This window comes from Doryrhamphus excisus, chromosome 1 (genome assembly GCF_030265055.1).
Source record: "Doryrhamphus excisus isolate RoL2022-K1 chromosome 1, RoL_Dexc_1.0, whole genome shotgun sequence".
Taxonomy (NCBI): Eukaryota; Metazoa; Chordata; class Actinopteri; order Syngnathiformes; family Syngnathidae; genus Doryrhamphus; species Doryrhamphus excisus.
Window position 1 is genome coordinate 9,491,131 of NC_080466.1, and position 26,832 is coordinate 9,517,962.

The following is a 26,832-nucleotide window of genomic DNA, read 5'->3' on the forward strand; positions in this document are numbered from 1 at the left end:
ATGAAGCGTTCGTCCATTGTTTTGAGTTACATTGAAATTATTTCGACCAGAAACAACGACATTTTCGGTATGATGAACACGTTCCAAAAGGACCTTCCTGCGATGACATTTTCCGGTTGACGTTCTGACAAGCCTATTGGCCAAATTGGGCTGTAAACTTTCGATGACATGTCAATCATTTGGTGCAAGCGAGAAGTATCAATATTGAACATATAGTTTGTGCCACAGTGTTATTTTGTGTCAAATACTAACACGTGTCCAGATATAATAAAAACGTACTAACTTTATTCATCAAAAAGTTGATTTACACAAACACATTTCATGTTTTGCAAAGGTGTCTTTAAATGTCAGTCCTGTACATCGTGTAGTAAAATATTTATATAATGTTGCTCCAGTTCATTTTATTAGTAACAGACCTTGCGCAGGTGACAACGTTTACAACATATCTCGAATTTCCAAAAGGGAATTTTGATTTTATGTTGGAATTAAAATTTGTCGAACTGATAAAATCAATTCGTCAAATTGATGAAATTCATTCATTGAAACCGGTTTAACGGACCCAGTGGAAAAAACCGGATGTACAATGTCATACGTCATAATTTCTACGTCTATGGAGAACTTTAGTTACAGTGAATTTTTTTTTACTTTTGAGAAACAGCTCAAGAAATAAAGAAAAATAATAGAAAAGGGTTCTACGTAACAAGAAAACAATTTCATAGTTTTTTTTAGTTGCAAAAGAAAAGCACTTTAATCTGAAGTATTGCATATTCAGAATTTAGAACACACAACCCTGAATATCAACAATTACACAAATAAATTATTTTATGAAAGTTCATTGATAAATAAAAGCGAAAAAAATGGACCTTGAGACTATTTATATTCTATACAAATAAATCTTGACATTCATTTTTGCAAAACATAAGCTAGTTCAAGTACAGAATGAAAACATATCACCTGAAAAAGAGGCTGCCATTATTGAAATGTTTCAACAGGCAGTGGAAGTAATGGCATCAAAATTGTACAATAACATTATTTCCTCTTTTTTTTACTCTACACCCCTCTTTGATGCTAAACTTATAGTTTGCATTTAGACACACATCCTGTTTTTAATCCAGAGACGATCGCCTTGAGCATGAGGGTGTGCCTCTGAATGCTCCACGAATCAGTCACGAGTAAACCATGAGTAAAACACTTTGCGTGTGACCTGACTGTCTGCAAGCTTGTGGTGCACATTTGAGTTCTAATCAAGGGATAAATGTGAGAGGAAATCACACTGTAAGGAATCATTGTGTTTAATGGAGAAGTGCACTTTTTTTCGGAATTTGCCCACCACTCACAATCCTGAACACAAATTTATTTCCCTTTTCTGTGCATTGTAATGCTAGAAAACAAGTTAAGAAGCTAACAATGCGTTATAATGCACAGAAAAGGGAAAGAAATATGTATTTGCGTGTCACATAAGGATTGTGAATGACTGACAAAATTCCAGAAAAAGTGCAGTTCCTCATCCAATTCAAGCATCAGAGCTTAATCAAGTACCAAAACATCCTTGCAGCTATATGATAAATGGGCAAAGTAGGCATTCAATACAACTTAACTTTAAATATGGTTTAAAATGATATGGTAGCATAGTTGCAGCAGTGATAGTGGATGTGCTGCTGGTCAAAGTCTGGTCAGCACCTGAGACAAACAGTAAAGTGGCCTTCAAACCAGAAAGTGGATGTAAAATAAGTTAGATTTAAGATGAAGCAGATGGACCAAAGTCCCCGTCAGACGTACTGCTGAGCTTTTTGTGAAGTGGTGGCAGTGGACGCCAGACTCTTGGCCGCCTCCTTTGCCTTGTCTGAGGCCTCCTTCACCGAGGCCCGGGGTAGCCACTGGGTCGTCTCTCCTGAGTCCACAAAAAACCCCAAAAACAAAACACTGAACGTGAGTTGACACTTAACACATTTCTTGAGACGGCACGGAATCCTATTTGTGTCCTGAAAGAACCTCCCACCACCTTCACAAGTAGAACATGCCAGCACAACAAGCACATGAGTCACATTCAAAACAGCCCCACGTGTCAAAGAGGTGTTGCTGGTTACTTTTAGACCAACAGACTCAGCAGTAGATGTCTGATCCTGCTGGGCTGCATGCTGGCAAAGGGAGACAACCTCTGGCATGGTTGACAGATTCATAACTACGTACAGTATGTTTCCATCATCAGAGTTGCTTAACATTGATGATCGTACAGGACATCACCTACTGTATGATGGTGATAGACTTAAATTTAGGGTAGTGCTACAAATCATTTACTGTGGTGTAGGATCTCATTGAGGGTAGTGCTGCATATCATTAACACTACATTAAGAGTCTACAAGGGTAACATGAGGTAAAGGTGACTATGGACATTATGTCTAGAGGCCTCTAATAATGCTAAAAAAAACAAAGAAAAAATAAAAACAACAACAAAAAAAGGTCATAAACAAGTTTTCTGTGCTGTATCTATGCAAATCTTCCATTTATAAATAATAACTCCTACTGCTGCTACTACAATAATACTACTATTTTAGCTTTAAAGGCTCGGAGGAAGTGAATAACCTTAAAGGTTATGCACAATATATTGCAATATACGTCAGGGGTGTCCAAAGAGTGTCCCGGTGGTCATTTGCAACCTGCAGCTTATTTTTCATTGCCCTGCGTTATATTCCAACGGTTCATGTCAGAACCTCATGAAGAAGGTTTCGGGCCACACTGAAAAGGTAAATAAGGTTATGATAAAAAAGTTAGCATAGCATAGCATATCATGCATGTTGACCTGTGATTGCCAAATTGCAGGGGGTGGGTGGAAACATTTAATCACCCAGATGATAAGTAAATATTCGCAGGCACTTCATATTGATCCAGACAATAAAATGGAACAAGTACTCTACAGCTAGTTTCCCCAGGAAGACAATAACATGTGGCACACCTGCACAGAATAAATCATATTTTCAGTTTTTGAAAGAAATATTTTGTGACAGGTGGTCAAATAAACTTGTCAAGCGCAGAACATTGGATTTGTTTTAGCATTTTTAATGAACAAAAAGGCTAAGAATGTCAAAGTGGTAACTGCATCCTTAAATTTGTCAGTATGCGGAAACCAGTGGAAAAAAGTTTGGACAGCCCTGACTTAAGTAAAAGTTCTCTGCATCATTGTTTGTCATTGAGTGTGCTGCCCTTTCATGGCGACATGCCGAGTTACAAAGACTTGCCTCCACTAGACAACCTTGTAACAACTTTCACAAGCAACATCCTTCATGCAGCGAGAGCAACTACTAATGCCTGAGTGCCATAAATAGTCATGAGGAATGTTCTGTGATTGCATCCAAAATGGTGGTCATCCTTCTAAATTTATAAAACTACATCCTTGCTACAAACGCTACATCAGTCACTGTTTCACACTGTATACTGTATGTGCACGCACACGTCACATAAAAGAAGCTATCTGTGCATCATGTGAAGCCATTGGATACTCACCGTCCACAACATTAGGCACACCTGCACCAAAGAGTGACATCTTGTATTAGAGCTCTGGTCCAAAGATAACGTTTGATTCAGCTCTTTCACTGGATATCAGTAGATGGTAAAGGTGTACCTAAAGTTGTGGCCTGCATCTCGATGGCATCATGTGACCGATACCATCGGTGCGAACATACTCACCGCTCCACTCAGCCTGAGTCTGATGTCTGAAGGTGGTTTCAACAAAGGCGGCGGTGGGATAGAATCACAACAATGGGACAACAACGCCGCATCAGCACAACGCTTTCCCAATCAGAGAAATGCATGCATTGTTTTTGTGTCACATCAACACAATAACAACTTTTTACTTTCTTTTAAGAACAACTTGAAGCATGAGACATATCGCTGCTTCTGCCTACCCTCTGTCACATTCCCACTTCCTGTTCCTATACTACTTCCTCATTCTGTTAGATGGGGTGATGGCAGCACTATTGAAATTGTCTAGAACCTAAATTGTCGATACAACAATAAAGCAGGAGTTCAGAACATTCAGACACAGAGTCTCCCATCTCACTTTTTTGTTTAAATGTTTTGTTTCCTGTTTACATTCATACATACATACATTTAGGCAGCAAACTAGTTAGCTTCTATAGTAAAATCCATGATGCATTAATGACTTCAAGTCAAAAGCAGTACACACCACAGCATTGTTGTCGGAAATTGCAGACAACAAATATCACCTGCACAGATTTCTGATGCATGAGCCACATCTGTGCTTTAAAGTTGTCTGCAAAAAAAAATGAAGCCAAAAGAATATCAGCAAACATATGCTGTCTGTGGCTGAGCAAAAAAAAAACAACAAAGCTCTGGTATCAGCAAATCCAAAATCGGGTATTTGGATCGGATCGGAAGTGAAAAGGTGTGGATCGGTGCATCCTTGTTCACAACACTTCATTTCACATACAGTAAAACTGTTTCTCTGCTGCTCTGTTGAGGTCTTGCTGTGAGCATTTCAACTCACGGGGTTTGTTTCCAAATTAGAGACCATGTTTCGTTTGGGTTTTATGAGTGTTCTCATCTCTCATGCTTGCGAATGTCACATGTACCAACCTTGTAGGTTCGACAGTGCGTACTCCAGCCCTTTCATGGCTTTCGCTTGGTTGCTCTTGAAGCGGGCCAATCCAAACTCCTGGCAGGGAGGACAAACAGGAAATGGCTTTACATAGAGAAGAGATATGAAAAACAACTGCTTCCTTTTCTGCAGGCTTGTTTTGCAGTTGGGGCATTTTTTATGTCCTCCAGACAACAAGAAACTGAATTTGGATTTTCTTGCACAAACAAGTCAGCAAGCCTAAGATAATGACTGTGTGTCTAATCAGAAACAAGGAAAGCACATTAAGAACATTATGAAAAGGGACAAAAGGCTATTATGTGAGGCACCTGGATGGGTCTGGAGAAGCCGTAGATGCCTGAGGAGATCCACGCCTCACGTTTCAGCTGGGTGATGCCTGGCTGCTCTGCGGCGTCTTGGAAAACACAACGCTCCTCCACGGACTTGAGATGGCACACAGAAAAGCTGTTTTAATGCAGCACAATGTTTTAATTCTACATTATGAGCTTGTCACAAGGACCACAGCTGCTCTGTTGTTACCAGGGCAACCACAAACCACCCACTGTAGTGGTCTACAATAATGATGGACCAGTCCAGATACCTCGGATTGTGTTAGTGGGAAAGGAGGCGGTTATTTGCTTGTGTGGAAACAACATGATTAAAAAATGAGGCATGGCATTTATTACAGTAGAAGCCACTATAAATAAAATGAGTGCCTTCTCACCATGAGAGTGGTGTGGTTGAGGTTCCAGGTATAGGTGGTCAGACTCCTGCTCACAGGGTCAACGATGGAGTCTTCAACAATGTAGACAGAGCGTGACATGCCAGCGGGGAAGAAACGCTCGGCCCAGCGGGGCAGCCGATTGGTCTTCATGAGGAGGCGTCTGGAGAGCAGCCTGTGATCCGCTGTCACCTCACGATACACAACGTCCTCTGTGAGAACGTGAGTACTGGAAAACATAAAAAAAACATTTTAATTCACACATGATATGACACGCTTTAACAAACAGTGCCATGTTACCTGAAGGGGTTAGGATAGCGCTGCCAAAAGGCAGACACAACATGGTCCCACGCACTGTTGATGTCACTTCTACTACTGAAGTACTTCACCATCCTTCTCTTGTTGCTGGCCCCAATATGTCAACATGTAGTCACTTGTTGTGGCTACAACAAACGAAGAGAAGCAGGACGCTGACTCCATCCAAAGTCTGGTACTGTCCTGGAGAGTTGAAACAACAGCATTACCATCAATTATCTACGCCGGAGGTCCCCAAGCATCAGGCCAAGGCCAGCGCTGGTCCATTGGGTGTGAAAACCTTCAGAAGCAACAGAATAAAATTAATAGAATCCCATTATCAATAAAAAAATTAAAATAATTACTGTGAACTCAACATAAATGCATATGAATATTTGAAAAAAGAGAGATTGGCAAGCATTGGTTTTATAGTATTAGGAATGCAGTGCAAGGCATGGCAACTCTGTGTCAGAAGTGCAGTTCTAAACCTGGTTTGATATTAAAATATGATGTAAAAATGTACTGTAAAATATAATTTTGCAAATTGTGCATCTTTTTTAATCTAGTGAAGCACTGACGCCATCTAGAGGATTGTTCGATATACAAGGGATTTAAAAAGACAAGACAAACAGAAACGAGCCATTGTCTTGTCTATTGAAATACACTTTATTGGAATGGTAAGGCATTTGGGTATTCATAAGTCTATGAAACAATCTCAAATTGAAAGGTACATGCCCCACTCCCTCTCCTCTTTTATTACTGATAACTGACACCACTTTCGATTTCGATTTAGGTGAATTAACTTGATAGCGATGGTGAATGCAACTTGTGACTTGGGTGATAAACGGTGATGAATCATTTTGCATCACTGAAGACAGTTGCGTAGTTATATTGAAACAAGCACACTCCAACCTACAATAACTGTAACCATTATACAATAAAATAGTAGACGTTCGCTGGTGACTAATCGACATTGAAGGATGGCGTTATGTAAGTTATGTACGTCATAATTAGTAATACTTTATTCATGCTGTGAGTTACCCTTCATCGCGTTGTTTGGTTGCCGTGCTAAAGGTTGTTCCACTAGCATGTTAATGCTATTTGCCAGCAACCACGAGCCACTCAATATTTCGCAGTATCATTAATTTGCCTTGTTGTTGTTTAGTTGCCCCACAATTGTTTTTTGTCGTTGTTCAAGATTTTTAGTTAGCTTTGACATCAATAAACTGAAACCAAGCGTGGAAGATGGCTATCAAGCATTCATGCTAGCAGAACAGCAACACGAGTTACAATCGCCTCGAACAGTTAAGAAACAGTCTTACCTGCTAAATTAGAGGTTGGCGTGCAGGTTAAAACAACGATAGACACTAGTTCAGTTCAGCTTCTTACCGTGGAATTAAAAAAACTAGTAAAGATTAGCCATTTGCATTAACTGGAATTTTAACGCCAACTTGACACAGCGGCTGAGTAAGGAACTGCAAGCAAGGCGTCAGCCACGTGACCCAGCCAGCGATACAAACAACTCAAAAGGCACACTGTCTATTCCAACTCCCAATTTTGTTGGCCAAGAATTCTGAATATGGAAAAAACATATCCTGTACCCCTTTGGGAGGGAATTGTTTGAACCTTTTACCCTGAATAAGGAACTTTTCAACGTCTCTGGAGACAAGATGGATCATGTTGTCTGGGAATTTGCAGCACATTATTCAACAGGAACTCATTATCATATATTAAAAACGTCTCATGCAGTCTGAACAACATAATTCTTTATTTGAATACAATATGAAATATTGTCAGCTTTACACAAAAACACAATTATCAGAGATAAAAAGAAGTACGGAAATCTCTTTCCCAGTTCTTGTCCTTTTGTTTACTTCTCTGACTTTCCTCTTTTGTCTTCCCTTTCCTTTCCGTTTCCTCTCTCTCCGTATGATGTCCTTTCACTGCATCCTGATCTCTGGCTTTGAAGTGTGTCACTTTGGCTTTTTTCATTTTCCCGTACCCGAGGCCTTTTTGGTCTCTCTTTAGGATGGTTGCCACTGGTAGTTTGGACCCCTCTCCATTTGGGCCGAGTCCTTTGCCGGGCCGCCATCCGCAATTAAGCATCATCTTGTAGCTATTGGAGGATGGGGGGAGACAGTAATAGGGGGCAGGCGGTGGGCGGTGTTGACTGAACTGATGTAGAGTGGAGGAGAGATGTGATGACAGGCTGCTTGTGTAATTGGAATGGCACACATCACACCACTGAGGGTGCAGAGCACTGGGTGGTAGATAAAAAGACAACATTAAAATACAGTACTTATTTTACATTAACATCATATTAACCACTGTAGGCCACCATTACTATATTGCTATGTTACTTTGCAATACTTTAACAACTGCATAACCAGCATTTCACTTAGAAGAGTGAAGACCTCCCCAAAGTTCAAATTCTCACAAATTGCGGGGAAAATAAACAATCAGAGTATATTTGTGTTTGTCCATAAGCTTGTTAGTCAGTCAGTCTACTTCCTGGTTCATGGAATGACAAAAAAGACAGAAGTGCCATTATGATTCTGCATGTAGACTGCTCCTTTGATGCCATAGTGACTCAAACTGTAAAAATAAAATCCTGTATTAGACGCATTATCCAGATCCTCACCAAAATGTAATGGATTCTTCCTTGGATCGTGTGGAATTGGCTTCCTACTTTAAGTGTAACCCTGCTGCTAACTGCCTTTCCTTCTAATTGGTGAGGACATTAAAACAAGGTTAATGATGAGACTTTGTACAGTACAGTACAAAACTTAATTACTATTTTACAAAATGTATTTCTATGTAAAAACAGCCTCTACTATAATAGACACTGTACCCTAAGCAATCATCAGGTGAATGATCTATGAAGTCAAAATAAAGGCTACTGATAGCAATCATCCGGTGAATGATCTATGAAGTCAATAAAATAAAGGCTACTGATAAAACCACAGTGTAAGTCAATCACAATATCAACCTATCCTGCAGGAAGCTATTTTAAAAGGCCTTCTTTGGGATCAAGCAAATATCAAATATAACCTGACCACAAAATGATTCAGAATGTTGGTAAGGTCCAATCACAGAAGATAATCTACTTTAAATGCATAACTCTGACAAGTGTCTGTCAAGAAATCAATCAAACCTGTTATTAGTTTGTCTGGGTGGAGATTGACTTCTCCCGTAGTTCTCCAGCTCTTCCAACACACCACTGTGGCCCGCTGAGTGAGGAAGAACACGTTAACAGATCATGTGACCCACTATACACACAAACAACCAATTCTAGGTGCACTGCTCCTACCCTCCAAGGCTAGATCTCTGGCATCCCGACCCTGAGTGTCAACCACACCCACCCAGGCAGCTCCTTGTTCCAACAGCAGCCTCACAGCAGCTCTTTGTCCCGACCAGCTTGCACACATCAAACCTGTCCAGAAAAACGTATCCTGGAAAATAAAACAACAAATAAAGAATGAATACTTCCCAAATATAATGAAATCCTGACCATTGTGTACCTGAAAGTTGATGTCAGCCCCATTGGAAAGCAGGTCTTTGACACCAGGGAGGTTGCCTTCTTGAGCACAGCGGAGCAGCTTAAGACCTTGAAGCTCGGAAGACCTCTCGGAGTTGATGATGAGCCCCTGTGCAGTTTCTCTTCTTTGGCTGCCTTCACCAGCTCGTCTTTCCACCAGATTTGTTTGAACTGAAGTCCTTCTCCTCCTGCTGGAGTCTCCATCAGTGCGTTTTCTCTGGCGCCGTCGCCCACATGGTGGTTTGGATGTCTCTTCTTCTATTTTGACATCTTTAATCACATGTTCATAGAACTGCCTTGCCTCCTCTCCTGTAGATGTGCCACTCGTTCGATAACGTGACGGGTTAACCGCCTCAATACTGAATACATCCTGTTTCCTGGCAGGGATAAAGCTGAATCCAGCCATGGCGTACGATTAGTAAATTGGTTACATACCCCTATTGTCCATTTTCGTCACATTCATGCTTAGTGACAAAAAAACGACTGGCACTAAGCTAACAGTATAAGCTAATGTTTTTCAAGTGGATAGCTTGAAAAACATTGAATGTTTTTCAAGTGGAGTGGATAGCTAACGCAGTTCGATGACACAAGCGACTAGTTGTTTTAAATTAAACGTATACTTAGTTAAAGTAACAAAACCGGTCGCCCAAAATAGCGCAAGCAACAATGTTACATGAGCTAGCTTAATGTTAATAGTATGGATAGACGACACACCTTTACTAAAGGCGAAAGTTCAAACACTTAGGCCTGTTTACAATTTACCATAAGTATATAATACCACTTTCAAAGCATTACCGTCATGATGTTCCCTGTTTTAATGCGGTATAAATATCACCCAAACCACCGAAGGTAACTGGACGCTACGACTTGCTGGGGTATTTTACATCGGAGGTAAAAAGACTGTAGTGGCGTCATTAAACTAAAAGTGCTGCCTCCTACCGAGCTGGAGTTGAATCGCTGGAAGAGAGAAGAGCACCTAAGTTGAGGGGGCCTTCTGCTGGACTCAAGGCTACTTGCAGTGAACGTGTTTAATTCAAATAACGTTGAGCCTGTTTTCTTCTATCACTTCTCAAAACGAAAACAGTAAAACAAAACAAAAAAAACACTTTTTTACTTTTATTATTAGGAGGCGTAAATCAAACAGACAGCCTTGGGCTCTTTGCAATGATTTTATTTATTGCATATTTCACATGTAGTTCAATAACAGATATAAACATATGGACCACTGTCAGACTGGGAACATGTTTACCTTTCATAACCCTTACATTTCAATAATAGTCCATTTGATGGCACTTGTGTCCGTGTTTACAGAAGCCACGTTAGTCTGTTTACCAAACATGAAAAGAAGTATTAAAAAAAATACATGTATGGTCCGAAACATGCTATAGTACAATTATTTTGAGTGGTTGGAGTATTTAGAGCTTAGCATTACACAGATTAAGAAGGTATTCTGCGAAAGAAGCTCAGCCAACCTATGCTGTATGCTCAAGATGTAACTCAACAAAACATACAACCCCCCAGACTTAATGTGACCTCGCAGAATACCCCCCAAATTGGAGTTGGATGTTGAAAAACCACAATGATTTTTCTGTGAATTCTTTTTGTGCACCACTCTTGAAATCCTTTGTGCCAGTTGTCACACAAAAATAATCAGTGAGCTGTGTGCCCACAACTTCTACAGCTTTGTGTCCACCAAACGGTACAAGTTTGTTCACTTTGATAAGGCATTTTCCAGCTTGTTCTTTTAGCAAGGATGTTAAAGGCAGTCCGTTAAACAAGTAGTACTTTTTGCCTTCCCTTTGTGTTTGTGTTTGAGTGAGCTGCACTATTGATTGGCCAACAAACTTATATAGAGTAAAAAAAACAAAAAAGGTTTCAAAGTTTCCCAATCTATTCGTCACGTAAACAAATGATTGATGTCCTTTGTTGTTTACAATGTCAAATCGATGATAGGCCTTGTGTGGTATGCTTTTGCTAGGTTTGGCCTTTTATTACATTTCAATTTTAAAGGTTCCAAAATGATTTGTCCAGCTATTTTTCAGTACAGTAAGCCCTCGTTTCTTGCGGTTAATTGGCTCCAGACCCGACCACAATAAGTGTATATCTTCCTAGTAGGATTCAATATTAATGAATATTCTTGTAATTAGATCATAGAAAACCCATATGACTTTCGAGATACAATTTTTTTATTATTAGAGCTGTCTGACATGAAATAACACCCCTATAGTCTCTTTTACACCAATTTGACCCAATATAGAAGATACAATCAGAGAAAAGCCATTTAAGATATAAATGTGACTCATGCTAGTGTGTGTTTCAATAAATGTCTTCCAAACATGTGGACAAGAAATGAAGTCAGGGATTCAGAGCTGGAGTACAGCCAAAACTGTAGCCCGTGTGACGATGATAATGACTATTATTATTCTGTTATTGTAGTTGTAGTGGTGCAATTATGAAGTGAGATCGATTGTTGTGTGTTGATTGGTTGACGCAGAACTGTGAGCCTTCTTCTGTGTTACAATGCAATTAATTGAATGTGAAGAAAAAAAAAAGTTACATGTTGTCTTGCTGGTATGGTATGATGGCCCACTACCAGAGAGTGGAAACAAACTTCATCAGGGCTTACCTGATATGAAACGCACTGTGGTGAACTCTAGCACTTGAAAAATGACTTTTGTTGAATTTACTGGAGCGTTATGAGCCTACCCCAGCGAGCTCCATCCTTGATTGGTGACTGAAATTTTAGGGAATATAAATACAAACAACCATTCACACCTATGGACAATTTGCCTGACATGCATGTGTGCCTGGAGAAACCACATGCAAGCAGCCATTCAAACTCAGATATCCAGACTATGAGGCAGAAGTGCTAACCAAAACGCAGCTATTACTATCCTGTGGGGGAAACCAGCTCGGAGTTGTGGTCCGAGTGACGTAAAATAAAATGTCTCATGTGTGGAACTTGTTGACGTGTCTGTTTCTGTCTCCAGTCTGTGTAAAGGTCTGTCCACAGTGGGGACACGAGTATGGCCTCTCGCCCGTGTGGACGCGAACGTGAACCATCAGCTTGTGTTTACTGACAAAGCTTTTGCTGCAGTACATGCAGGAGTAAGGCCTGTCTCCCGTGTGATACCGTTGGTGCATCTTCAGCTCGGTCATGCGTCCGTAAGTCCTGCCGCAGTCAGGACACTCAAAGCTGGGCGGGGTGTCCATGTGCCTCCTGCTGTGCAGCCGCAGCCCACTGGACGAGCGGAAGGACTTGGTGCACTGCGAACATGCAAAGGGTTTTTCATCGGTGTGGATGTGAATGTGCTGCTTGAGGCCGGCAGCCGAAGGGAAACCGTTACCACAGTGCGCACACAGGTGAGGCCGCTCACCCGTGTGGATGCTCAAGTGCTTGTCTAGCTTGTTTCTGTTGAGGAAGGTGCGCCCGCAGATGTCACAGCTGAGCGGTGGCTGACCATCATGGTCGCTCATGTGTGCTGTGAGCTCAGCCAGCGTGGCGAAGGCGTGGTCACAGCGGGTGCAGTTATATGGCCGCTCCTTCCGGAACTTCCTGTGTTTCAGGCAGTGGAGTTCTAGGCCCTCTTTGTCTTCAAAGGTCTCCACGCAGCAGGAACACTGATAAGGTCTCTCCTCGGTATGAGTCTGGAGGTGATACTTCAAGGCTGTGAGTTTGAGGAAGACGGAGTCACAATGCGGACATTTGGACTCACGCCTGTCGTGTACTGCCTCGTGACGCTTATAGAGCGACAGTTTGCTGAAATGCTTGCGGCACAAACCACAATAGTAGTGCTGCTCTTGGTGTTTCTGCTCATGCTTCTTCAAGGCATGCTCAACCTTGAACTTCTTCCCGCAGACGCTACACAGGTAGCTGGTTTTATGAGCCGCCATGTGTGCCTCCAGCTCCTCTCGACTGCCAAAGTTCTGGTCGCATCTCGGACACGTTCCATTGTTTTCTTTAGCATGCTTCCTCAGGTGTTTTTTAAGGTCCTCTGCAAAGGCGTAGCTCTTGTGACACTCTGCGCAAGTGTAGCATTCGCTGTTTGCAGCCTTGCGATGCGCCACAATGTGTCTCTTTAAGTGGGAGGTCCGGCCAAATACTTTCCCACAGTCACTGCAGACAAGGGAGTGAAGTCCAGGTGGGATCTTCTCATGGGACTTAATGTGACTCTCCAAGCAGCCCTTATCCTTGAAGCTCTTCTTGCAGGCAGGGCACGTCATCTCTTTGGCCGAATGAGTCTTCCGGTGCTCTTTCAGCTCCAGCCAGGTGCCCAGAGTCTTGTTGCACTTGGGGCAGACATACTGCCGCAGACCGTGTTTCTGCCTCTGGTGCCGGGTCATGTGGTACGACTGGCTGAAGGTGAGTGAGCAAACAGGACACCGAAATGGTTTTTCCTTGGTGTGAGTCCGCATGTGTCGGGCGAGCTTGTCAGCCCGGCTGAAGCTGTAGTTGCACACTGAACAAACATAATTCTTCTTGCAAGTGCTGCTTGCGTTCCTTCGAGCACCAAGAAGAGATAGTGTTGTTATCTCTGTCTTAACACGGACTCCTGACTCCCTATTTTCATCGGTTTCATCCTCAACATCATTGTTAGATGACTCTACTATTTTGGCTTCTATTGATTTATGCCCCTCCTGCTTGTATTCTATGTGGGATGCAATGTGACTTAAAAGCAAGGTGTCACTCTGAAACCTTTTGGGACAGTAGGGACATATCAGGACCTGCGAGATGTGCGTCTTCTTGTGGCTCTTTAGTTCTTCTGCACTCTCGAAGCTGTCACAGCATATGGGGCACACATGCTGGGCGGCATTGTGCTGGACTCGCATGTGTCGGGTCAAGTGATATGTCTGACTGAAGAGCGTGGCGCAAAGGGGGCAGTGGAAGGGTTTCTCCTTTGTGTGCGTTCTCATGTGTCGGGCCAGCTTGTGCTTGCTAATGAAGTGTCTATCCACACACACAGGACAGGAAGGACGGTTTTGAACAGCCATGTCTTCATCGCTGCTCGGTTCATTCGAGCTTTCCTCTTGCTTCATGAGAAGTGACGAAGAGCTACCATCGTCTTTATTATCACACTCAAAGTTTCCTTTTTTTAATTTTTGGGATTCTGTGTCAAGTTGTTCATTTCGTTGAGGCTGTTTTCTTTTAGGTCGTTGAACCAGAAGCTGCACACTATTATCATCATCAATAGCCGCACTGGCCTGGGGATACTCTTCATGCACATTTAAGGCAGATTCCACCTCTTTAGCGATCTGCAAAGCAGTGGCCAATGTCAGAGTTTCCCTTTGCGAGCAAATCCGCAAGCTGCCCTGAGAGGTGCGGTCGCCGCTGAAGTAGGTGGACAGCGCTGAGATGGCCGCCGCATACGTGGTTTCCTGTGGGACCAGTGCCGTGAAGATGTGCTGGCCCTCTTGGCCGAGACAGTTTTGAAGGAGTGCACACTTACTGTAGTCGGTCAGCTCCTCTTCGCCGAGGGCTTTGAGGTAGTGCTCAAAAGCTTTGAGCCACTTATGCCAAAAAGTGGTCGGATCATCAGCGAATGGAAGGAAAGGTGGAGGCGGTGCCAGTATGATGAGTAGTGGTTCTGGAAGGGAGGCTTGCTTAGCCAAATCATCCACAGCTCGAGTCACTTCACCCATCTTTAGTGCTTTTTCCTCATCTTCTTCAGTTGGTCTGCTGATGCCTTATCACAGTCAGCATGAAGCGAAAGCACTACGTAAGACAAAGACATGAGTCATGTTAACTCTCTGCTTTGAATTAAAAGGTGCTGTCCCTCTTTGGTGCCAAATAATGCTTCTTTGAACCAAAAAATAAAAATCAGACAGGGTTGTCGTAGTGATACACCATGTCAAAATAAACCACACCACACATAATTGAAAATAATAAGTAATGTATTTTTCATTAGTGGTCATTCACGGTGGACGAGTGGTTAGCGCGCAGGCCACACAGCTCGAAGACCTGAGTTCGATTCCACCCTCTGCCATTTCTGTGTGGAGTATGCATGTTCTCCCCGTGCATGCGTGGGTTTTCTCCGGGTACTCTGGTTTCCTCCCACATTCCAAAAACATGCTAGGTTAATTGCCGACTCCAAATTGTCCATAGGTATGAATGTGAGTGTGAATGGTTGTTTGTCTATAGGTGCCCTGTGATTGGCTGGCGACCAGTCCAGGGTGTTCCCCTGCCTCTCGCCCGAAGACAGCTGGGATAGGCTCCGGCACCCCTGCGACCCCCGTGAGGAAATGAATGAATGATATTTTATTTAATATTTTTTATTTTCATTTATATTGCCATATGGCTGGCAGCATCTCGCGACCTCATTTTTGTCGGGCAAGCTATGAGCTATGATCATCATCACAACTTACTTTTATAAAGTGTCACTTCCCAATGTTGCTCTCCTAATATCATTTATAATACTTATGACAAACACTAGTTGTGTGTTGACATTGTGCAACAGAATCACTTTGTGTGTACAGCTTTAGACAATCACAGGGGTGTCCAACAGGTAGTTCACCAGCAGATGTTGAGTAGTTCCCCAAAGAATATTTAAGTGTTCTATTCAAATATGACACCTGTATTTAACTACAATTGAGCACACAGAATGTAAATGTGCTTTGTAAATAAAGTTAAATGTTGGCAGTGCTCTCAGCAATGTTGCCATTAAACAGTTTTGCAATATTCTTGGTTCATGTTCTGCTTGTTGTTGAAAATGTAAATAAATAAGTCCTAATTGTTATTTGCCACCTGTGTGAACTAGCTGTGAACGCGCCACAAACTATGTGCAAACAAAGCGGCCGCAAAGCATTCATTCATCTTCTACCGTTTATCCTCACAAGGGTCGCGGGGGATGGTGGAGCCTATCCCAGCTGTCTTCAGGCATATCGGGGGAAATTCTCAAGTAATTTCTGTAGCCTCTTGCATCTTCTTTGTGATCTTCTTTGTCCTTAATTCGCTCTCCCACTGTCTTCTTTTTTCTTCCTTCCGGCTCTTTTTGCATTCTCCTTCTGAGCATTCTTTCTCAAATAGATTTACACTTTTTTCCTGCAAAGAGAGCTTCTACAGTAGTATATATTTTTTTAAATCCCTCACATTACATCATCATAACTGCTCATATATCTTAGAAATATTTAGCATGTTTGCAAGGTGGGTGTAGTTTGTCCATCCATCCAACTTATATGCCGCTTGAGTGTAGCTTGTGTCAGTCCTTCACTTTTATGTAATGAAATCTTATATTATCTTTACAATAAAAAACAAACACATTTTCAAAACTTACAAAAGCCAAGACCCCCCAACCCCGTCCTGATTCGGGCCCTGGTAGTCAGTTCCAATTCAACCAATCCGCATTTAAAAAAACAAAACACATGGCCTCATATTAACATACGCTCAATCAACTAAATTATTCTTACGTAATATTAAAAGATGCAAACTCACCACATCGAGTGAAATTTCAGTCATCGACTTGTCTCAACGATCAGTCTGGTACCAAAATACTCATACTGGTGGCGCGTATATGCAGGTTATACCAGCGTATTTAATTTAATTTTGACAACAAATCTGCAGTTTAATATATAACACATTCAACTAGCCTAGCGGCAAGTGGGGAGGAAAGCAGCCACCCCGATGACTCATTTATTTCCGGTAACTATGTGCATCACAGTGCCCCTAGTGGCCGGAGGCTTGCTACCACTTTTTTCATCACCACATCCACAGAATACTTGCTGTGGTTATTCATTTCATTCTGGACTTTTGTTGACTGTTTAGGTAGGTTTTGCGAAAGAACTCGAAGTGTCCTTTAATTTTTATTTCAACTACTGTAGGTGTTAATTGAAAATGTATTATAAAAAATTATCCATAGATGGATAGATGGTGGAATTGAACCCTGGTCTCCAAGCTGTGAGGTCTGCACGCTAACCACCGTGCAGCCCGACAGCAGAAGTAATAATAATTTGGTTTGTTTTGCACTTCTCAATTCAGCATTCTGAAAGTACTGCAGAGCAAAAACAAAGAAAAAGGCATCATTAGTTCTAAAATCAAATCAAAACTAAACCTAAACATAGAAACTAGAAGTGGAGGTGGGATCTGTGCTTGTTCCAATCATGTGCTGACGGCTACACTCGAGAGTGATCCAACCTTCATCCTCCTGTGCTGGTCTGAACCAGTGGTGATGACAGCATCCGCGGAAAAAGCCTATAACTCTTGGTCTCGACTGACATGCCAGCCACCAGCATTCCAAGCAAGATGGCCATGATGAAGACCAACACATAGGATGTACAGTCTTCCAGGACCTGAAGCACCAAAACAGCACCAGACCATCACACTACCACCACCATGTTTTACTGTTGCTATGATGTTCTCTGATGTTGGATATTTTTCTCCCTTAACCCTTAGTCATGAAAATTTCCTCAAAAACATGTTTTTGCTATCATACTATTCACATTTTTAACTTACCTTTTATAAATTTTAGTGTTTGTGTTACTACCCCAACATTCCATAAGTGGGTCAAAATTGACCTGGTCAGGTTGTTGTTCTTGAAATATTTTGGTAATGAAAATTTTTCAGCATTTTATATTCCAGGTATTCCTAAAAAAACATGTTTTTAATATCATGCCATTCACATTTTTAACTAAACTTTTATACATTTTAAGAAATTTTTGTTTTTGTGTTACTACCCCAACCTTCCTCAAAAGTGACCCGCATGCATTTTCTACAGAATCCAATAGGAACCTTTGATTCTTATCAACTTTGGCTGTCAGGAATAAATTAACTGTAGACCACACAGACAATGTCAGAAGTGTTACCCCCCAGGAAGATTATTTTACACATAAAGTGCTAACACAACAAGTATTATCTTCATATAATATTGTGTATGTGTCTTTCATGACTCAACAAATTAGCCTACTTTATAACTAGCTGACACAAGCTGGCTAACATTACTATAATGTATTGTTGGGCATTACTCTTTTGTTTCCTCATCCATGCCTTGGCTGCTAGATACACAGCTGAAATGGTCCTACAGATGTTGGATGAAATCATTCTTGTGTGGTCCTAAATATAATACTAAATATCATACAAGTGATTATTCCTAACCAAAATGGCAAAATTGGCATAAAAACGCATTAATTCTAGTATGGGTCATTTTTGACCCACTTATGGAAGAGTGTGGGGTCCAGTCACTCGTGCATCTAAGGGTTAATAATAAAGAGCTTCATTCAGTTGTGTTTCCCATTGACTAATATTTACATTTGTTTGATGATGTCAAACATTTAAGTGTGACAAGCAAAAAATAGATAAACAGATATGATCAATTTGTCAACAGTATCTCAAATTGGGGGTGTGGGGGTCTGAGGGGGGTGGGCATGAAAGCATTTCTGAGAGAAAATAACTGAGAACCACTGCTGTAGACAAACCACCATTCACACTCACATTGACAGGAAAGCAGCCATGAAGGACAAATTAAGCTGACTGGTGGACAAGACACTGTGGAAACTAAAGTATTTGGACACAGCTCATCTGTACTTGAATCTGAATTCTACATTTAAGCAAGACATTTTGTACACTTCCAACTAAGTGCAGTGCACAAAGTAAGATTCTTAACCATGGAACATCAACATCAAGTAGAGCCTTTGAGATTTTATAATATGGGTCTTTTTCTTCAACGTGTGACCAAATCAGGTGACAGACACAGTTTAACAATCACCATTTTTATTCACACACCATACAGGCGTTAAAACGTGTGACAGAGTGCTAGAGGCTGCTGGCTGGGTGGTAGGACAAATGTTAAATTATACATGACGAGTACAAAGTATGTGTGTGTGTCAGCCGGGCCCGAAGATTGCGGTTCTGGATGAGTCAAAGCTCAGCCACCTTGAACTGTTTTACAGTTTATAAACAGTTTAATAAATACACACATGTCTGAGCCACATCACACAAGTAAAAGGGTTTCCCTCTACAAAATTCACCTTAAAAAATAGAAACATACGTACATGTAAATGGCACACGCTCTGATCAGCAAGGGCCGTTTTCCGCACGCATGCTTGTGTTCGCACACGTGCTTGTGTCAAATGAAATTGAAAGATAACACAACAGGCTTCAGCTCAGTGCAAGCATCACAGGTTGGGAGGCTGTGGTATGAAAAGCATTAGTAAGAAAAACAAACAATAAGTTAAGTAAACTCTGAAGTGCCACACACACACTTGTTCACACACTTGTTCTCCGTTTGTGCACAAGAAGTCTCTTCTTACTTCTGTGCCATCTTCTCCCGAACCAATGTTCCATCAGACAGTGTGTGTATTTTTTGTGTGCGAAAAGAGACAACAGACAAAAAGCGTTGTGCTGATTCCTCCATGTTCTCCATGTCCTTCACCACGCTCTTCTCTGAGAGGCTCTACAGCGTACACCTCGCCAGTGGGAATGTGGAGACGCCAAGTGTGTGTGTGTTCTGAGAGCACAGTGACACTCAAGAATGAAGGAGCTGCAGAGCGGCGCTCTGACACAGTGAAGATCTTTGTGAAACAAGTGGAAGGTGTTGTTTTAGTTTTATTGGAGCCACCGAGGGCTCAAACTGATCCCGGCTTCCTTCCAAGAGTAGTGTCATTTTGTGCACACGAAGTCCCTGCAGTCACACAAATGAAGAGAAGCCCGTCACGGGTGTGCGCGAGCCAGGTGGGTTGGTGTTGGCGTTGGCCTGCGTGTGTGCACGCTGCCCTGTGGGTGTGTAGACGCCGCCTGTGCTGTGCTGGGTAACCACGGTCTGGTAGTACGGCTCAGATTCGGCAGCGGCAGCACACTCTTCGTAGCTGAAAGGTGAGCCAAGCGGCTTGAGGCCTTTGGGCTGCCGCTTCCAAGAATTGTAGTAGGTGGGGTCGCTCATGTAATGGTTGACAAACGAGTGTTTGGGCTGCTCGTCCTCGTAGTCGCTGTCTGTCAGCTGTGGACGCGCAGAGCACGAGAGTCAGATGATTACACTTCAACAAGATGCAATTAAACTGACAGACATTTGGTTCATCCGCACACATTAATGAGATCCAGTCATTTAAAAATCCTACATTTCCAAAAAATAATAGTCTTGCTGACTTCATATTCCAATATGGCAAAAAAAAAAATCACATATGGAATACAGTAAGTGAATTAAGTTACTGCAACAGATGGGAAACGGATGGTGGGTAGGATTAAATAAGCTCTTCTTCTTCCTACTCCTTTTGTACATGTGGAACTGTGATTTGAGTGATGTGATTTATTCCATTGTAACTTGGAATAAATAAACACAATATTGGGCATATTAAAGATGGGCTACCTCTGACTCCGACACCTCAGTTGGCTTCTCAGTGAGTGTGGTGCTCTCTGTCAGAACAGCTCCATTATAGTTGTTACAGATGTCCTCATCCGAGTAGTGAAGGCCGCCAGGACTGGGTCGAGGAGGTGACCTGGTAACCAGGACACAAAAGTCTTAAAACGGACACAATGTATGTGTGTGTGTAGTTGGTGGAGTTGGAATTGGCACCTGGTCCCGTTCTTTTTCAGGAAAGTGTTCTTGGTGTTGGTGAGCGCTCTGCTGTTGAGCTCCAGTGTGGTGAAACCTCCGTTGTCCAGAGTGACCGACTCTTCTGCAGATGATATGTGCTTCCCTGGAGGACCACGGGAGCAGGAGAGAGAAGGAACATTTCACCATCAAGAAGTTTACACCGACTTTTTTTGTATGTGCAGGAACATTCTCAGAAGAAAGCTCATCAACTATAAACTGAATGAGCTTTAAGAAATATTAGGACGGGGTGGGCAAACCTTTTGACTTGTGGGCCGCGTTGAGTTAACAAAATTGTGCGGGGGGCCAGAGCATATATTTAACACACACACACAATTTTACGCTCATAATTCTAACAGTCCGCCTTGAATTATTTGTCTAATTTTATTTGTAAAAGTGTCATACTATCAGCTATATGTCCTCATTTCCCTCAAACTACAAAATTTAATTTTACATTTTTTAACTGAATAAGACATATTAAAAGTTGAAATACTCCGAAAGTAACTGGCAGGCCGGATTCAAACACTTGGTGGGCCGCATGTGGCCCCCGGGCCGTAGTTTGCTCACCCCTGTATTAGGACTTGAAAAGGAGGTAGAGAAGTCAAATCTATTTTAGGGAGATAATCCAGCCACCTCACAGGTGTGGCATATCAAGATGGTGATTAAACAGCATGATTATTGCACAGGTGTGCCTTAGACTGGCCACAATAAAAGTCTTGGACGAAGCACGGTCAGAGGCGTGAAATACGTGTGAATAATTTATTGTGTACAAGAAAGTGAACATTAAAATTCCTACGGAATTTCTATTTTGAGAGTGTTTAAACGAGAGAGAAATATGAAAAAATGTAATGTAGGGTATAATGCAATGCAAGTGTATAAAAAAGTGTAAACACTGGACATCAAACTGGCCTTCATATTCCAACATGACAAAAAAAAATCACATATGGAATACAGGAAGTGAATTAATTTACTGCAACAGATGGTGGCTGCCGAGTGGTTAGCGCGCAGGCCACACAGCCAGGAGACCCGAGTTCAATTCCACCCTCGGCCATCTCTGTGTGGAGTTTGCATGTTCTCCCCGTGCATGCGTGGGTTTTCTCCGGGTACTCCGGTTTCCTCCCACATTCCAAAAACATGCTAGGTTAATTGGCGACTCCAAATTGTCCATAGGTATGAATGTGAGTGTGAATGGTTGTTTGTCTATATGTGCCCTGTGATTGGCTGGCGACCAGTCCAGGGTGTACCCCGCCTCTCGCCCGAAGACAGCTGGGATAGGCTCCAGCATGCCTGCGACCCTCTTGAGGATAAGCGGTATAGATATGGATCCAACGGGCCTCATAACCACAGACCATGTGTAAACACACCAGCCCAGGTTCTCCGCATCAGGCTTCTTCACCTCCAAGATGATATGAGACCAGCCATCCGGATAGCATACAGATAGCTTTCCCGAGACGGTTTCTGACAGTTTGTGCAGAAACTGTTTGGTTATGCAAACCGATTGTTGCAGCATCTGTCTGGGTGGCTGGCATAGGACCACACCAGAGAAATAATCATGTTGCTTCTGCATTATTAAATACAAAATAAACTATATGAATCATTTATTAACTGATGGTTTTAAATGTTTATAAAAGGTTTTCAACAAATATGACTGCCTCACTACTTGGCAAGTTCTTTATATGGTATTCTGGTTAAGTACTTTAAATCTTTGCCAAGCATTAATAAACAATAATGTATTAGGCAGTGTTGGCAACTTGGCGATGTTGTCGCTAGATCTGGTGACAACCCCCCCTTGACGACATATTTCCTCTATAAGCTAATAGCGACAAATTTAGTGAAATTTATTGTACTTCTAAATGTAATTGCTTTTTTCCTACAACATCATATGCAAATGATATGTAAATTAGATAATGACATCATCCAGATATTTCTGGCATCTTCTCGGACAGCCAATAGCCACTCTTCTTATTGAAAAGTCGGCAACCTTTATTAAACGTAGCCTCATTGTTAAGCAGTACTGATGATTTTAATCATGTTATTATTTATGTGTAAATTGAATGTAATCACCTACCTTGATGGAGGTAATTAATTATCATACGATAACCACTCTAATAACCTCAATGATTTATGTATACAATATAATTAATGTTGGTATAATGGCATAGGCTGTGCTCCTATTAAAGGATCTCTCAATGAAGGCTCAACAGCACTAAATGTGACATTTGCAACTGGTGGCCAACTTGCAGCACAGGCTAGTGTCAACATGATCACGACATTAGAGCCTATAGTGACATTGAGGACTAATTAACAGCATTCTATTTTCAGCACCCGCCTGAGAATATATTGCGAAAATCACAGTGTATATTTTTAATTCATTTTTTGGTTGTTTTGACACAGCTTGAGGGCAACAAGCCTGCAGGATAAAGAACAAAGTTGACCTTGTTTTCCTCTGCGGTGCAAAAACAAGGTTGCTCCAGGCGGTGTTGCACGGAGAATAGTCTACTTTTTAGAATAATATAAACAAAATGTCTTCAAAAATGTAAAAATGTTGTGCACGTCGTAAAAAGCCCACATGTGATCGTGGCACATTCAAATGTCAAAGTCATTAGAATATCTTGGGGGGCCCACCTGTGCCGCATGCCTTGTACTTGTTGCTGTGTCCATGCAGCAGCAGAGTGAAGACCAGGATGAGGATGAGGATGAGTCCCACCAGGGCCATGACCAACAAGAACCACCACTCCTCGTAGAACGGACGCTCTGATAGCGCTGCAAAAGACAACATTGGAGGTACTGCTTCTTAGCAGAATATATGCATTTATTTAGGATGCAGTCACATAGTGTGCATAGCATACATGGTTATTAATGCACTTCTTTATTCATACAGAATATTTGTTTATGTTGCTACTATTATTATTGTACCTCCAATTTCCCCCTGTGAGTAATGTATGAATCCCAATGTCAAGGAGGTTGTCCCCTGTGCAGGTGTACACTTCCAAATTAGCATTGGGAGGACTTTCACTCAGCTACGTACATCAAGCAAGGTGGCAGCAGGTTCAATTCGAGCTTCATCAAATCACTTTCTTAATGTTAGGCTGATGGCCGTCAGTGTGTGTGTGAATGTTTACCAGCGAGCGCAGCAGACGGCGTGCTTGGCTGTCCATAACCAAAGCGATTGACAGCAATGACTCGGAACTCGTAGCTGATCCCGGGACGAAGGCGCTCCAGCGGCACCGACACCGACCTGGTGCTAGGAGAGAGGAGTCTAATGAAGGAGTCCCACACACCCTCATCTACACAGAAAGCGGGAGAGAGAGGTAGAATCAATATACAGTATGAATATACAGTATGTTATATTATGGGAATCACAGTATGAATAAATGTGAGTGTGAATGGTTGTTTGTCTATATGTGCCCCTATGATTGGCTGGCGACCAGTCCAGGGTGTACCCCGCCTCTCGCCCGAAGACAGCTGGCATAGGCTCCAGCAACCACCCCACGACCCTCGTGAGGATAAGTGGTAGAAAATCAATGAATTAATATTCAATATTTGTATAAGTAGATCCTCATCTTAAGGCTGATTTATGCTCACCGTATTCCGACTATATATTTCTTGTAACACATGTACAAGTATACAGTGGTAATTTGCATCATAGCAGAATGCAGCATTTTTTGAGGTACCTTGTACTTCCTGCTGGTGGCGCCACATCCACAGGAAAGGAGTGCAAGTTGTGCACATTCATTTGCAAATTTGTACAAGTTTAAAGTGTTAGGTGCAAGTGGAGGTGTTGGTGTTTCTCATGTTTGTGAAATCTATTTAATTATTTTGTGTATTTATTTGCTGAAAATGACTTTGGCTTTATTCTCGCTGACTTTATTATTGGTGTAATATTGAGACTTTTACGAGTGTTAATTCTCCACAGTTAATATCTGAATTAGGAAAAAACGTTTTCTCTTGATGTTTGACATGGAAAAAAAATTGCATTATTGAATATATTTACATATGAATATAATTTGGTGATTAAGATCTGGTCTTGGATGCAATCTGCGTTCTACCGACTGTCATTGTAGCTCTAAATCTAAAGATATTGAATCAGTAATGACCTGATTACTGTGAATGTTAATATTACAATCCATAAAAAAGATATTACAATGCAGTCAGTATCACTACATCAGTCATTAAATCATTTGCCACTCATGCTGGTTGACTTTATCACATCTCTGATAATCTAATGAGGAAATTAGGGTGAGGTAATTAGCACAGTAAGCTCTCTTGTTTAACCTCTTATGTGTTAAAAAGGCGCATATTAAAAAAGTAGAGTTCACCTGAGGGACGTGACTCAATCACGTATCCGCTCACAGGCGCCGCGCCGCTGTCGCCCTCTGACCAGTGGATGGTGAGGGCAGAGGATGCTTTGGTGATGGAGAGCTCCATTGGAGACCCTGGAGTGCCTGCAAGGATAGATGAGGATACACACTCTTTTTTTTAAAAAAGTCTCATGATGGAGTTTGCATGTTCTCCCTGTGCTTGCGTGTTTTTTTTTTCTGGGTACTACGGTTTCCTCCCACCTTCCAAAAATATGCATGTTAGGTTAATTGTCCAGAATGTGAGTGTGAATGGTTGTTTGTCTATATGTGCCATGTGATTGGCTGGCGACCAGTCCAGGGTGTACCACGCCTCTTGCCCAAAGTCAGCTGGGATAGGCTCCAGCATACCCCCATGACCCTAGTGAGGATAAGTGATATAGAAAATGGATGTATGGATGATGCATTAGATTACTGATAAACCTAACTGTGCCTAAAAGTGGCACAGAACTAAAAAAATGTAATTTGTATTGCTTGTTTGTAATGAGGCTTTAGATTCTTTCATATAATGTAATAAAATGAACTGTTTGGTGTGAGAAATTGAGAGACTGATGTGGATAAAGTTGCTTTCTCATGAGAAATTGTCCTTCAAACAGCACCTGTTCCAGCTTTCATAATGAGAGTATGAATGAGCGTGTGAACAAAACTAATTTACAAGGTCTTCTCTGTGAAAAGGGTGCTTATAAATGCAGGCTATTTATCAGTTATTGCCAGAAATACTATTTTTTGCTCCCTCTTTCCCATTCATTTGATTTTAATATGCGCCAATAGTTGTTAGTGTTTCATTTTGTGATAGAAAGTAGTCATAGTCATTATTTCTAAATGAAAGTGAGACACAATCATGCTCACCTTGCACTGCCTCTGCAGTGACGTTCGCAAGGATGGGGCCTCCGTAGCTGACCGTGAGGGCTTGGACGCTGAAGATGTAGGTGGCTCCTTTGACCAGGTCTCGAACCTTCAGCCATCGCTGCCAGCTGCCTTTCACGTCCACCGTCACCACTTTGCTTACGCCTGCTCTCACAAGCGGTCATATGTGTGACATGTTGGTCATTTTGTAGCGTTCATGTGTTTACAACAGGTATGTATATACCTTGAACAGGAGCGGTGGGCTGGTAGATGACTCGGTAGCCCTCCAATTGACCGTTAGGGGTTAAAGGAGCCCCCCAGGACACATTGACACTTCCTCCAGTCACCTCCGAGAAGGAGAGGTAGCTGGGCTGGCTGGGAGCTGCAACCAGGATGGACTATTTAAAAAAGGCTCACAGAAGGAAGCACAAAAGTGGGCCACTACTTACCAGACTGCAGTGTCTGTGCACCACGGGGGTCGCTGGGTGGGCCATCCCCGGCCGTGTTGAAGGCAGTCAGCGTGACCATGTAAGCTGTGTAGCTGCTGAGGTTTTTCAGGTGCACGTGGGTGTCTGGGACAAAAATCACCTTCACCTTCTCAGTCTGGTTCTGTTTGTTCTTCTGCCAGTAGTGGACCTACAACACAACACTACGCTGTAAACAACCGTGACTCTTCCACGGCCCATTTGTCGTCACCTCATCACTGAACGTCTTGTCAACAGTGTGCTGTGTTTACTTCATGTTCTCTGCTCCTGAACACCTACTCATTAATCCTGCTAAAATAAATGCCTGACATGCTGTTTAACTAGCAGAACGAGGGCGTTGGATACAGGACAAGGCTGAGAGGGAGAGCACATAACTTTTATGAAGTCCATATACTGTAAGTCCCATTTGGACCATGGTGACATGCTGCTATTTATGGAGGGAACATCAAAATTTAAGAAAGGAGGTTTTCGAGCAAATTA

General features: G+C 42.1%; 4 protein-coding genes across 9 annotated transcripts in view; all 4 read right to left on the reverse strand.

Annotated features, from left to right (window-relative positions):
• Positions 1-331: 331 nt before the first annotated feature.
• Positions 332-7,115, reverse strand: prelid1b (PRELI domain containing 1b). Of its 3 annotated transcripts, XM_058088402.1 has the most exons (7): positions 6,932-7,115; positions 5,616-5,813; positions 5,319-5,544; positions 4,924-5,037; positions 4,594-4,672; positions 1,780-1,891; positions 332-1,680 (listed from the first exon to the last, which is right to left on the reverse strand). In XM_058088402.1, the coding sequence occupies exons 2-7, from the start codon at positions 5,705-5,707 to the stop codon at positions 1,674-1,676; spliced, it is 630 nt and encodes a 209-aa protein (XP_057944385.1). In that variant the 5' UTR covers positions 5,708-5,813; positions 6,932-7,115; the 3' UTR covers positions 332-1,673. The 3 variants fall into 3 exon arrangements, with proteins under 3 accessions (XP_057944385.1, XP_057944375.1, XP_057944366.1); XM_058088392.1 differs by having other exon boundaries at positions 332-1,891; positions 5,616-5,910; positions 6,932-7,113; XM_058088383.1 differs by having other exon boundaries at positions 333-1,891; positions 6,932-7,111.
• A 243-nt stretch (positions 7,116-7,358) lies between these two features.
• On the reverse strand, positions 7,359-10,069 carry gpank1 (G patch domain and ankyrin repeats 1). Its single transcript, XM_058088370.1, has 4 exons — positions 9,131-10,069; positions 8,920-9,061; positions 8,764-8,839; positions 7,359-7,869 (listed from the first exon to the last, which is right to left on the reverse strand). Exons 1-4 carry the CDS (start codon positions 9,551-9,553, stop codon positions 7,428-7,430), a joined length of 1,083 nt encoding a protein of 360 aa, XP_057944353.1. The 5' UTR covers positions 9,554-10,069; the 3' UTR covers positions 7,359-7,427.
• A 239-nt stretch (positions 10,070-10,308) lies between these two features.
• Positions 10,309-16,770, reverse strand: LOC131141823 (zinc finger protein 431-like). The gene is made up of 2 exons (XM_058091623.1): positions 16,577-16,770; positions 10,309-14,860 (listed from the first exon to the last, which is right to left on the reverse strand). Exon 2 carries the CDS (start codon positions 14,785-14,787, stop codon positions 12,097-12,099), a length of 2,691 nt encoding a protein of 896 aa, XP_057947606.1. The 5' UTR covers positions 14,788-14,860; positions 16,577-16,770; the 3' UTR covers positions 10,309-12,096.
• A 2,075-nt stretch (positions 16,771-18,845) lies between these two features.
• Positions 18,846-26,832, reverse strand: part of sdk1b (sidekick cell adhesion molecule 1b) — a 260,867-nt gene continuing 252,880 nt past the window's right edge. For all 4 annotated transcript variants that reach the window (XM_058079957.1, XM_058079948.1, XM_058079965.1 and 1 more), the window contains 9 exons: positions 26,317-26,503; positions 26,112-26,249; positions 25,871-26,032; positions 24,983-25,108; positions 23,786-23,950; positions 23,289-23,426; positions 20,646-20,769; positions 20,439-20,568; positions 18,846-20,072 (listed from right to left, as the gene is read on the reverse strand). In XM_058079957.1, the coding sequence (XP_057935940.1) occupies positions 19,764-20,072; positions 20,439-20,568; positions 20,646-20,769; positions 23,289-23,426; positions 23,786-23,950; positions 24,983-25,108; positions 25,871-26,032; positions 26,112-26,249; positions 26,317-26,503 (1,479 nt within the window). In that variant the 3' untranslated portion in view covers positions 18,846-19,763. The remainder of the gene's footprint in view (positions 20,073-20,438; positions 20,569-20,645; positions 20,770-23,288; positions 23,427-23,785; positions 23,951-24,982; positions 25,109-25,870; positions 26,033-26,111; positions 26,250-26,316; positions 26,504-26,832) is intronic.